The sequence below is a fragment of the Oncorhynchus tshawytscha genome, linkage group LG08 (genome assembly GCF_018296145.1).
Source record: "Oncorhynchus tshawytscha isolate Ot180627B linkage group LG08, Otsh_v2.0, whole genome shotgun sequence".
NCBI classification, from domain to species: domain Eukaryota; kingdom Metazoa; phylum Chordata; class Actinopteri; order Salmoniformes; family Salmonidae; genus Oncorhynchus; species Oncorhynchus tshawytscha.
Window position 1 is genome coordinate 87,569,084 of NC_056436.1, and position 12,500 is coordinate 87,581,583.

Here is a 12,500-nt window from a genome sequence, read left to right on the forward strand (position 1 = left end):
TTGACAAGGGCTCATAGAGGGGGAGGGGTACTTTAAGTTGGGTGCGCACAGACAGACAGACAGACACACACACACACACACACACACACACACACACACACACACACACACACACACACACACACACACACACACACACACACACACACACTAGATCATTCAAGCTTCCTCTGTGTGGTTCTAAAGGTGTGTGGATGAAACAACACCTCTGTGTGGTTCTCCCCCTCTCCCCCTGGCCCACTCTCCCCCTCTCCCTTGGCCCCTCTCTCCTCTCCCCTGGCCCACTCTCCCCCTGGCCCACTCTCCCCCTCTTCCCCTGGCCCCCCCTCTCCCCTGGCCCCCTAAAGGTGTGTGGATGAAACAACACCTCTGTGGGGTTCTACAGTTGTGTGTGTATCTAGGTTCCTTACCTTGAAGACATCTTGTGTATCATCCATGCAGTAGACTCTGATGTTATACTCTAGGGTAGAGCAGTATGCGTCAGAGAAGAGCACCAGACGGAGACGCTTAGCTGCGGACATGTTTAGAGATTCTCCCACCAGAGAGAAACGACCCAACTGCTCCGAGAACACTCTGCACGTCTCTGCCTCCAACTGACAGTAATACGGCTCCGAGATCAACTCCTCTCCCATCATTAAGACGTCCTGGGGATAGAGAGAGAGGTGTGGGGTTAGGGGCCGGGTGTGTGTGTTTGTGTGTGTGTTTGTGTGTGTGTGTTTGAGACAGCAGTACGGCTCTGAGTGCTTCACCCATCTGGAGCCCATCCTGGGGATAGACAGGCTGAAGTGGGGTTATGGGATCAGTGGGAGGGTGTGTGGTAGTGGGGTCAGGGGGAGGGTGTGTGGTAGTGGGGTCAGGGGGAGGGTGTGTGGTAGTGGGGTCAGGGGAGGGTGTGTGGTTATGGGATCAGTGGGAGGGTGTGTGGTTATGTGATCAGTGGGACGGTGTGTGGTAGTGCGGTCAGGGGGAGGATGTGTGGTTATGGGGTCAGAGGGTGTGTGGTAATGGGGTCAGTGGGGGGGTGTGTGGTAGTGGGGTCAGAGGGTGTGTGGTAATGGGGTCAGGGGAGGTGGGGTTATGGGGGAGGGTGTGTGGTAATGGGGTCAGTGGGAGGGTGTGTGGTAGTGGGGTCAGAGTGGGATGGGGGGTGTGTGGTAGTGGGGTCAGAGGGTGTGTGGTTATGGGGTCAGGGGGTGTGTGGTAGTGGGGTCAGAGGGTGTGTGGTTATGGGGTCAGGGGAGGGTGTGTGGGTCAGTGGGGGGTCAGAGGGTGTGTGGTTATGGGGTATGGGGGGGTGTGTGGTAGTGGGGGGTAAGTGTGGTGTGTGGTTAATGGGGTCATGGGGGAGTGGTGTGTGGTTATGGGTTCAGACGGAGGTTGTGTGGTTATGGGGTCAGACAGAGGGTGTGTGGTTATGGGGTCAGGCGGAGTATATACAGTATGTGAGGACAGTGACCTATAGAACATTGACAATCAACTACATAGTTCGGATCTAGGCAATCAATTGACATGAAATCTAATTTCCTGGCAACAATACTGAGAGAACAGAGAGAGAGAAAGAGAACAGAGAGAGAGAGAGAGAACAGAGAGAGAGAGAGAGAACAGAGAGAGAAAGGAGAGAACAGAGAGAGAGAGAGAGAGAACAGAGAGAGAGAGAGAGAACAGAGAGAGAAAGGAGAGAACAGAGAGAGAGAACAGAGAGAAAGGAGAGAACAGAGAGAGAACAGAAAGAACAGAGAGAGAAAGAATAGAGACAGAGAGAGAAAGGAGAGAATAGAGAGAACAGAGAGAGAGAACAGAGAGAGAACAGAGAGAGAAAGGAGAGAACAGAGAGAGAGAGAGAACAGAGAGAGAGAGAGAGAACAGAGAGAGAGAACAGAGAGAGAACAGAGAGAGAGAGAAAGAACAGAATGAACAGAGAGAGAAAGAATAGAGAGAAAGGAGAGAGAAAGGAGAGAATAGAGAGAGAAAGAAGAGAGAGAACAAAGAGAGAGAACAGAGAGAACAGAGAGAGAAAGAATAGAGAGAAAGGAGAGAGAACAGAGAAAACAGAGAGAGAGAACAGTGAGAGAACAGAGATAAAGAAGAGAGAGACAGGAGAGAGAGAAAGGAGAGAGAACAGAGACAACAGAGATAGAACAGAGAGAGAACGGATAGAGAACGGAGAGAGAGGAGAGATGTAACATCCAATAAATATTAGATTCCTCAGCCAGAGGAATGAGTTCAGAGAGGTGACGTGAGAGAAAGAGAGGAAGAGAACTATGAAGAGAGCTGGCTGCCAGAACAGTACAATTACCAACAGCTCTACCTTCCAGAACAGTACAATTACCAACAGCTCTACCTGCCAGAAAAATTACCAACAGCTCTACCTGCCAGAACAGTACAATTACCAACAGCTCTACCTGCCAGAACAATTACCAACAGCTCTACCTGCCAGAACAGTACAATTACCAACAGCTCTACCTGCCAGAACAGTACAATTACCAACAGCTCTACCTGCCAGAGCAGTACAATTACCAACAGCACTACCTGCCAGAACAGTACAATTACCAACAGCTCTACCTGCCAGAACGATTACCAACAGCTCTACCTGCCAGAACAAGCTTACCAACAGCTCTACCTCCAGAACAATTACTATCAGCTCTACCTGCCAGAACAATTACTATCAGCTCTACCTGCCAGAACAATTACCAACAGCTCTACCTGCCAGAAGAATTACCAACAGCTCTACCAGCCAGAACAATACAATTACCAACAGCTCTACCTGTCAGAACAGCACAATTACCAACAGCTCTACCTGCCAGAACAATTACCAACAGCTCTACCTGCCAGAACAGTACAATTACCAACAGCTCTACCTGCCAGAACAGTACAATTACCAACAGCTCTACCTGCCAGAACAATTACTATCAGCTCTACCTGCCAGAACAATTACCAACAGCTCTACCTGCCAGAACAATTACCAACAGCTCTACCTGCCAGAACAATTACTATCAGCTCTACCTGCCAGAACAATTACCAACAGCTCTACCTGCCAGAAGAATTACCAACAGCTCTACCTGCCAGAACAATACAATTACCAACAGCTCTACCTGTCAGAACAGCACAATTACCAACAGCTCTACCTGCCAGAACAATTACCAACAGCTCTACCTGCCAGAACAGTACAATTACCAACAGCTCTACCTGCCAGAAAAATTACCAACAGCTCTACCTGACAGAACAGTACAATTACCAACAGCTCTACCTGACAGTACAATTACCAACAGCTCTACCTGCCAGAACAATACAATTACCAACAGCTCTACCTGCCAGAACAGTACAATTACCAACAGCTCTACCTGCCAGAGCAGTACAATTACCAACAGCACTACCTGCCAGAACAGTACAATTACCAACAGCTCTACCTGCCAGAACGATTACCAACAGCTCTACCTGCCAGAACAATTACCAACAGCTCTACCTGACAGAACAGTACAATTACCAACAGCTCTACCTGACAGTACAATTACCAACAGCTCTACCTGCCAGAACAATACAATTACCAACAGCTCTACCTGCCAGAACAGTACAATTACCAACAGCTCTACCTGCCAGAACAGTACAATTACCAGCAGCTCTACCTGACAGAACAATTACCAGCAGCTCTACCTGACAGAACAATTACCAACAGCTCTACCTGCCAGAACAATTACCAACAGCTCTACCTGACAGAACAGTACAATTACCAACAGCTCTACCTGCCAGAACAGTACAATTACCAACAGCTCTACCTGCCAGAACAGTACAATTACCAACAGCTCTACCTGCCAGAACAGTACAATTACCAACAGCTCTACCTGCCAGAACAGTACAATTACCAACAGCTCTACCTGCCAGAACAGTACAATTACCAACAGCTCTACCTGCCAGAACAGTACAATTACCAACAGCTCTACCTGCCAGTACAATTACCAACAGCTCTACCTGCCAGAACAGTACAATTACCAACAGCTCTACCTGCCAGTACAATTACCAACAGCTCTACCTGCCAGAACAGTACAATTACCAACAGCTCTACCAGAACAGTACAATTACCAACAGCTCTACCTGCCAGAACAGTACAATTACCAACAGCTCTACCTGACAGTACAATTACCAACAGCTCTACCTGACAGTACAATTACCAACAGCTCTACCTGACAGTACAATTACCAACAGCTCTACCTGCCAGAACAGCACAATTACCAGCAGCTCTACCTGACAGTACAATTACAACAGCTCTACCGACAGTACAATTACCAACAGCTCTACCTGCCAGAACAGTACAATTACCAACAGCTCTACCTGCCAGAACAGTACAATTACCAACAGCTCTACCTGCCAGAACAGTACAATTACCAACAGCTCTACCTGCCAGAACAGTACAATTACCAACAGCTCTACCTGCCAGAACAGCACAATTACCAACAGCTCTACCTGCCAGAACAGCACAATTACCAACATCTCAACAGACCTAGACGAGACACTAAGGCTTATACAGGAGTACTGCTTTACTTTGCTACTTGCTATTGTTTTTAACTGGTTTATGCTGCATTGGATAAATAAAAGATCCATAGAAGCTGTCCGTTGATCCTGTTATCAGTGAGATGATTAAATCAATAAATGACCTAAACCTAAAAATAAGCTTTGATGGACACAAAACAAAAAAAGGGATTTTAATGCCCTGTTTCTTTTAGTTGATAGTTGTTGATTTCGTAGCATTTGAAGACAATGAAAAGTCTTTGATCATTTAATCTATCAGATAAGCGCATTTAAAGCCTGATTAAAATCAATAAATGACCTAATGAATAAACTTTGATTGATGCCAAACATTCACAAGCTGGCCTTTAGCTTCAACCCACCTGGCTACAGCCAAAATGGTCCATGTACAGATTTAGATAATCAATTAGATAATCTGCATCAATAGCATCAGAATGGACACAGTTCATTTCCCTATGCAACCTCAATAGAGTCTCTAATCTAATCTAATAATGTCTATGTTTCTCTGACTGGAGAGCAGAGGAGAGAGAAACCGTTTCACATCCTCATCGTTCTGACACTAACTTCTTCTCTCTTACCCTCTACTTCCCTTTCTCTGACTCTTTCTCACATCAATTATTGAAAAAAATATATTTCGATGGTTCTTCTTGTCTCTGAGATCGTTCACAGTTTTGTGGAAGTTGTGCTGTCTCTCTCTCTCTCTCTCTCTCTCTCTGTCTCTCTCTCTCTCTCTCTGTCTCTCTCTCTCTGTCAATTCAATTCAATTCAATTCAAGGGCTTTATTGGCATGGGAAACATGTGTTAACATTGCCAAAGCAAGTGAGGTAGACAACATACAAAGTGAATATATAAAGTGAAAAACAACAAAAATTAACAGTAAACATTACACATACAGAAGTTTCAAAACAGTAAAGACATTACAAATGTCATATTATATATATATACAGTGTTCTAACAATGTACAAATGGCTAAAGGACACAAGATAAAATAAATAAGCATAAATATGGGTTGTATTTACAATGGTGTTTGTTCTTCACTGGTTGCCCTTTTCTCGTGGCAACAGGTCACAAATCTTGCTGCTGTGATGGCACACTGTGGAATTTCACCCAGTAGATATGGGAGTTTTTCAAAATTGGATTTGTTTTCAAATTCTTTGTGGATCTGTGTAATCTGAGGGAAATATGTCTCTCTAATATGGTCATACATTGGGCAGGAGGTTAGGAAGTGCAGCTCAGTTTCCACCTCATTTTGTGGGCAGTGAGCACATAGCCTGTCTTCTCTTGAGAGCCATGTCTGCCTACGGCGGCCTTTCTCAATAGCAAGGCTATGCTCACTGAGTCTGTACATAGTCAGGGCTTTCCTTAATTTTGGGTCAGTCACAGTGGTCAGGTATTCTGCCGCTGTGTACTCTCTGTGTAGGGCCAAATAGCATTCTAGTTTGCTCTGTTTTTTGTTAATTCTTTCCAATGTGTTAAGTAGTTATCTTTTTGTTTTCTCATGATTTGGTTGGGTCTAATTGTGCTGCTGTCCTGGGGCTCTGTAGTGTGTGTTTGTGTTTGTGAACAGAGCCCCAGGACCAGCTTGCTTAGGGGACTCTTCTCCAGGTTCATCTCTCTGTAGGTGATGGCTTTGTTATGGAAGGTTTGTGAATCGCTTCCTTTTAGGTGGTTGTAGAATTTAACAGCTCTTTTCTGGATTTTGATAATTAGTGGGTATCGGCCTAATTCTGCTCTGCATGCATTATTTGGTGTTCTACGTTGTACACGGAGGATATTTTTGCAGAATTCTGCGTGCAGAGTCTCAATTTGGTGTTTGTCCCATTTTGTGAAGTCTTGGTTGGTGAGCGGACCCCAGACCTCACAACCATAAAGGGCAATGGGCTCTATGACTGATTCAAGTATTTTTAGCCAGATCCTAATTGGTATGTTGAAATTTATGTTTCTTTTGATGGCATAGAATGCCCTTCTTGCCTTGTCTCTCAGATCGTTCACAGCTTTGTGGAAGTTACCTGTGGTGCTGATGTTTAGGCCAAGGTATGTATAGTTTTTGTGTGCTCTAGGGCAACAGTGTCTAGATGGAATTTGTATTTGTGGTCCTGGTGACTGGACCTTTTTTGGAACACCATTATTTTGGTCTTACTGAGATTTACTGTCAGGGCCCAGGTCTGACAGAATCTGTGCATAAGATCTAGGTGCTGCTGTAGGCCCTCCTTGGTTGGTGACAGAAGCACCAGATCATCGGCAAACAGCAGACATTTGACTTCGGATTCTAGCAGGGGAGGCCGGGTGCTGCAGACTCTTCTAGTGCCCGCGCCAATTCGTTGATATATATGTTGAAGAGGGTGGGGCTTAAGCTGCATCCCTGTCTAACCCCACGACCCTGTGTGAAGAAATGTGTGTGTTTTTGCCAATTTTAACTGCACACTTGTTGTTTGTGTACATGGATTTTATAATGTCGTATGTTTTACCCCCAACACCACTTTCCATCAGTTTGTATAGCAGACCCTCATGCCAGATTGAGTCGAAGGCTTTTTTGAAATCAACAAAGCATGAGAAGACTTTGCCTTTGTTTTGGTTTGTTTGGTTGTCAATTAGGGTGTGCAGGGTGAATACATGGTCTGTTGTACGGTAATTTGGTAAAAAGCCAATTTGACATTTGCTCAGTACATTGTTTTCATTGAGGAAGTGTACGAGTCTGCTGTTAATGATAATGCAGAGGATTTTCCCAAGGTTACTGTTGACACATATTCCACGGTAGTTATTGGGGTCAAATTTGTCTCCACTTTTGTGGATTGGGGTGATCAGTCCTTGGTTCCAAATATTGGGGAAGATGCCAGAGCTAAGTATTATGTTAAAGAGTTTTAGTATAGCCAATTGGAATTTGTTGTCTGTATATTTGATCATTTCATTGAGGATACCATCAACACCACAGGCCTTTTTGGGTTGGAGGGTTTTTATTTTGTCCTGTAACTCTTTCAATGTAATTGGAGAATCCAGTGGGTTCTGGTAGTCTTTAATAGTTGATTCTAAGATCTGTATTTGATCATGTATATGTTTTTGCTCTTTATTCTTTGTTATAGAGCCAAAAAGATTGGAGAAGTGGTTTACCCATACATCTCCATTTTGGATAGATAATTCTTCGTGTTGTTGTTTGTTTAGTGTTTTCCAATTTTCCCAGAAGTGGTTAGAGTCTATGGATTCTTCAATTGCATTGAGCTGATTTCTGACATGCTGTTCCTTCTTTTTCCGTAGTGTATTTCTGTATTGTTTTAGTGATTCACCATAGTGAAGGCGTAGACTCAGGTTTTCCGGGTCTCTATGTTTTTGGTTGGACAGGTTTCTCAATTTCTTTCTTAGATTTTTGCATTCTTCATCAAACCATTTGTCATTATTGTTAATTTTCTTCGGTTTTCTATTTGAGATTTTTAGATTTGATAGGGAAGCTGAGAGGTCAAATATACTGTTAAGATTTTCTACTGCCAAGTTTACACCTTCACTATTACAGTGGAACGTTTTACCCAGGAAATTGTCTAAAAGGGATTGAATTTGTTGTTGCCTAATTGTTTTTTGGTAGGTTTCCAAACTGCATTCCTTCCATCTATAGCATTTCTTAATGTTACTCAGTTCCTTTGGCTTTGATGCCTCATGGTTGAGTATTGCTCTGTTTAAGTAGACTGTGATTTTGCTGTGGTCTGATAGGGGTGTCAGTGGGCTGACTGTGAATGCTCTGAGAGACTCTGGGTTGAGGTCAGCGATAAAGTAGTCTACAGTACTACTGCCAAGAGATGAGCTATAGGTGTACCTACCATAGGAGTCCCCTCAAAGCCTACCGTTGACTATGTACATACCCAGCGTGCGACAGAGCTGCAGGAGTTGTGACCCGTTTTGTTGGTTATGTTGTCATAGTTGTGCCTAGGGGGCATATGTGGGAGGGAATGCTGTCACCTCCAGGCAGGTGTTTGTCCCCCTGTGTGCTGAGGGTGTCAGGTTCTTGTCCGGTTCTGGCATTTAGGTCGCCACAGACTAGTACATGTCCCTGGGCCTGAAATGATTGATTTCCACCTCCAGGATGGAGAAGCTGTCTTCATTAAAATATGGGGATTCTAGTGGGGGATATAGGTAGCACACAGGAGGACATTTTCTCTGTTAGGATAATTTATTTTTGAATTTCTAGCCAAATGTAGAATGTTCCTGTTTTGATTAATTTAATGGAGTGAGTTAGGTCTGCTCTATACCAAATTAGCATACCCCCTGATTCCCTTCCCTGTTTCACACCTGGTAGTTTGGTGGATGGGACTACCAGCTCTCTGTAACCTAGAGGGCAACCAGTGGGTCCATCTCCTCTATACCAGGTTTCTTGCAGGATGACAATGTCTGTATTACCGATTTCTTTGGTGAAGTCCGGGTTTCTGCTCTTTAGGCCAAAGGCAGATGACCTCAGGCCTTGGATATTCCAGGATAATATAGTGAAGGCTTTTGTTCCATAGAGTGTCCAATGTTGTTGGTCGTGGTTTGGCCTCAGGCCAGTAAGTGTGAGCAGAGCCTGCTGAGCATCTGGTACGTGCCATTGGCTTGGGCGAGTGTGAGAGTGGGGGTTGGGACTGTTTGCCCGCTCACTACCTGGGCGTATGTGTGGCTTCCATGTTGAGGCCCTCTTTGCGGGGGTGGGGTGCATGGGGTGGGCAGGAGTGGCATAGGTCTGATCTGAGGGGGCCTAAATGGAGTGTGGGCATGGTTGACGTGTGGGGGGTGTTGATTGGTTGGGGTGGGGGTGTGGATGTGTCTGGGTGTACTGTGGTCTGGATGTAATTCCTCTTGGTGTGGGTCCTCTATGTGTAGGTCCAGGGGGGGGTCCTGCAGATCTGGGAGGGGGTCTCGCTGGTCTGGGTGGTCTGGGTGGGGTGTCTATTGATCTGTTGCTCCTGTGTGAAGTGTTGGGGATACGTTTGAGAGCGATGTCCTTTAGAGTTCGGGCAAAGGTGGGCACTGCTGCCTTGTAGAGGTGGACCTGGTCATAGAGGCTGTTCAAATCCAGGGTGGAGTGGTGGGCCAGGAAAACGTTTGGTTTTGAGGCACAGTCACGGGAAATACTTGCATTTACCCGCTGTATTGTGGCGGGGTGGAAGTCTTTTCGTGGTAGCAGGGTGGAGATAACCACTTGTGCGTTGGGGAAAGTAGAAGAAGCCTTTTCAATCACTCCCTTCAGTGCTGTGGCCACTCTTTCCTGCTGTGCTCTCAGGTCGTTTGTGCCTGTGTGTATTATTATGTGGCTGGGTGAGCCTAGTTTGGCCTCAGACAGAAGGTCTAGGGCGCGCTGGGTGTTTGGACACCAGAGTTTAGACACACTGTGTTTGGGAAAAAGTTTTTTTTTCTTCTATATATTTCCCATTTGAGTCCATAAGTAGTACAATCTGTGTCTTGTGTTTGTCCTCAGTGGGTGTGGGGGGGGTTGACAGAAGGGCTATCAGGGTGGCTGACAGGGGGGGGGTGCTCAGAGGGGGTGAGAGCCTCTGGGCTTGGGGTTCTTCATTTGTCTGTTGTGCTGTGATGTCGACTCTATGGTCAGGGTCTGGTGTGGACTGTTCTGCTGTGCTGTCGACTCTATGGTCAGGGTCTGGTGTGGACTGTTCTGCTGTGGTGTCGAGACTTTTGTTGGGTGCTGAGGTGGGCTGTTCTGCTGGCTTCTCTGTGGGGGTGGCCACCTCTCTAGTGGGTTGTTCTCTGTCACACGCCATCCCCCTCAACTTCTCCTCCATCCCCCTCACCCTCTCCTCCATCCCCCTCAACCTCTCCTCCACCAGCAGTCTGATACTCTCCTCTAGTGCTCTGTTCTGCTCCTCTTTCTCCTGTTGTATTTGTCTCACTACTGTCCAAAGTGCAGATATGTCTCTGTCCACCTCCAGCTCTCCGGGTCTGGTTAAGGGGCTGTTGTTGTGCTGGACTGTTGTCTGGGTCTGTGCTGACTGAAGTGTAATCACCTGCTGTTCCAGCTCCACCTGCCTTATCTCCAGCTGGGTGAATTTGTCCTTCATTTCAATGAGGGAGTGGTAATCTGTGCTGGGAGGTTGACCCTCCGCTGGGGTTGCTCATCTGTGGGGTTACATAATGAAGAGGTCTGGTCTGATCCTCTCGGGGTGGGGGTATCTTTATCAAGGGAGAGCTTCTCCTGCTGGGCTAATTCTTTGATTAGGTGAAAGTCCAGCTGAAACTGTTTGTGGTTACTCTGTACCATTACTGTTCCGGACTTATAGATATTTATATTACTTAACTCAGAGTCCTCGTTGTCAAGTATTCTGAGTTTCCACCCCTCGTTAATCCCCCCTCTCGTGACAGAGGGGTAGTGTGCTAATATAGCACTGTGCCATGCCAGGGGATGGTTTGTGTGGAAGATAAGGTTGCTGATGTTCCCATTTTTGTAATAGTCAGCAAAAAGTGTCTCTTGATTTTCCATAAGGAGCTTCATTTTGTAATCTTTTCTTGCCTTTTCATTCTTTACTTGCAAAGGGTACTGTATTTTAATTGCCTCTGAACAGCGGGAGGGAGCTTCTAAGGCCTCTCCATTTGGTTGGGGTAGACTGTGTGACTCTCCTGCCATTGTTGGGCTAATGGGCTTTGACACCTCTCACTTGACACGTCAGTGCTATTTGAAGCTGTATCAAGTCAGTTCCAGGTTGGATGGTGTTTTCAGGTTTCTGTTGTTTTCCAGAGAATTTGCTGTATAGAGAAATACATCTTGGTAGTTGTGAACTTTCCAGGTGATTCCGTAATTCCGTCCAAAATCAGGTTGTAGGTTTTAAGTTTTGATTTGAAGTGGGGGTTATGTTGTCGAGGGTAGAATCCAGTATGTGTTCCTGACAAAAAATCAAAGTTGATCTAACTCCTAATCTATCTTTTTTAAAGAAAATGCTGAAAAATGCAGGAGCTCATCTGATTGTGACTTCTGCTCTGCTCTATCACTCTCTCTCTCTGTCTCTCTCTGTCTGTCTCTCTCTCTCTCTCTCTCTCTCTCTCTCTCTCTCTCTCTCTGTCTCTCTCTCTGTCTCTCTCTGTCTGTCTCTCTCTCTCTCTCTCTCTCTCTCTCTCTCTCTCTCTCTCTCTCTCTCTCTCTCAGTCTCTGTCTCTCTCTGTCTCTCTCTCTCTCCCTCTGTCTCTCTCTGTCTCTCCCTCTGTCTCTCTCTCTCTCTCTCTCTCTCTCTCTCTCTCTCTGTCTCTGTCTCTCTCTGTCTCTCTCTCTCTGTCTCTGTCTCTGTCTCTCTCTGTCTCTGTCTCTCTGTCTCTCTCTGTCTCTGTCTCTGTCTCTGTCTCTCTCTCTCTCTCTCTCCCTCTGTCTCTCTCTCTCTCTGTCTCTCTCTCTGTCTCTCTCTGTCTCTCTCTCTCTGTCTCTCTCTCTCTGTCTCTCTCTGTCTGTCTCTCTCTCTCTGTCTCTCTCTCTGTCTCTCTCTCTCTGTCTCTCTCTGTCTCTCTCTGTCTCTCTCTCTGTCTCTCTCTCTCTCTCTTTCTCTCTGTCTCTCTCTGTCTGTCTCTCTCTCTCTGTCTCTCTCTGTCTGTCTCTGTCTCTCTCTGTCTCTCTCTGTCTCTCTCTGTCTCTCTCTCTGTCTCTGTCTCTCTCTCTCTCTCTGTCTCTCTCTGTCTCTCTCTCTCTCTCTCGGGTGGCGCTCGGCGGTCGTCGTCCCCGGTCTACTAGCTGCCACCGAAGGTGGCTCCCTTCCTGTTCGGGTGGCGCTCGGCGGTCGTCGTCCCCGGTTTATTAGCTGCCACCGAAGGTGGCTCCCCTTCCTGTTCGGCTGGCGCTCGGCGGTCGTCGTCCCCGGTCTACTAGCTGCCACCGAAGGTGGCTCCCCTTCCTGTTCGGGTGGCGCTCGGCGGTCGTCGTTACGTTTGGTGATGTATCGTGTTTTGGTTTCGGGTTTTTCGCTGTCCAGTGTGCGTCTAGGTTTTGGGTTGGTTTTAGCGCCAGTGTTTTGGGTATTCACCCATGT

At 46.3% G+C, this 12,500-nt stretch overlaps 1 protein-coding gene across 1 annotated transcript in view; it reads right to left on the reverse strand.

The window, feature by feature from the left end:
* LOC121847038 (netrin receptor UNC5A-like) overlaps positions 1-12,500 on the reverse strand; it is a 275,293-nt gene that overhangs the window by 68,517 nt on the left and 194,276 nt on the right. Inside the window, exon 11 of the mRNA XM_042326336.1 lies at positions 411-644. Coding sequence (XP_042182270.1) covers positions 411-644 — 234 coding nt within the window. The remainder of the gene's footprint in view (positions 1-410; positions 645-12,500) is intronic.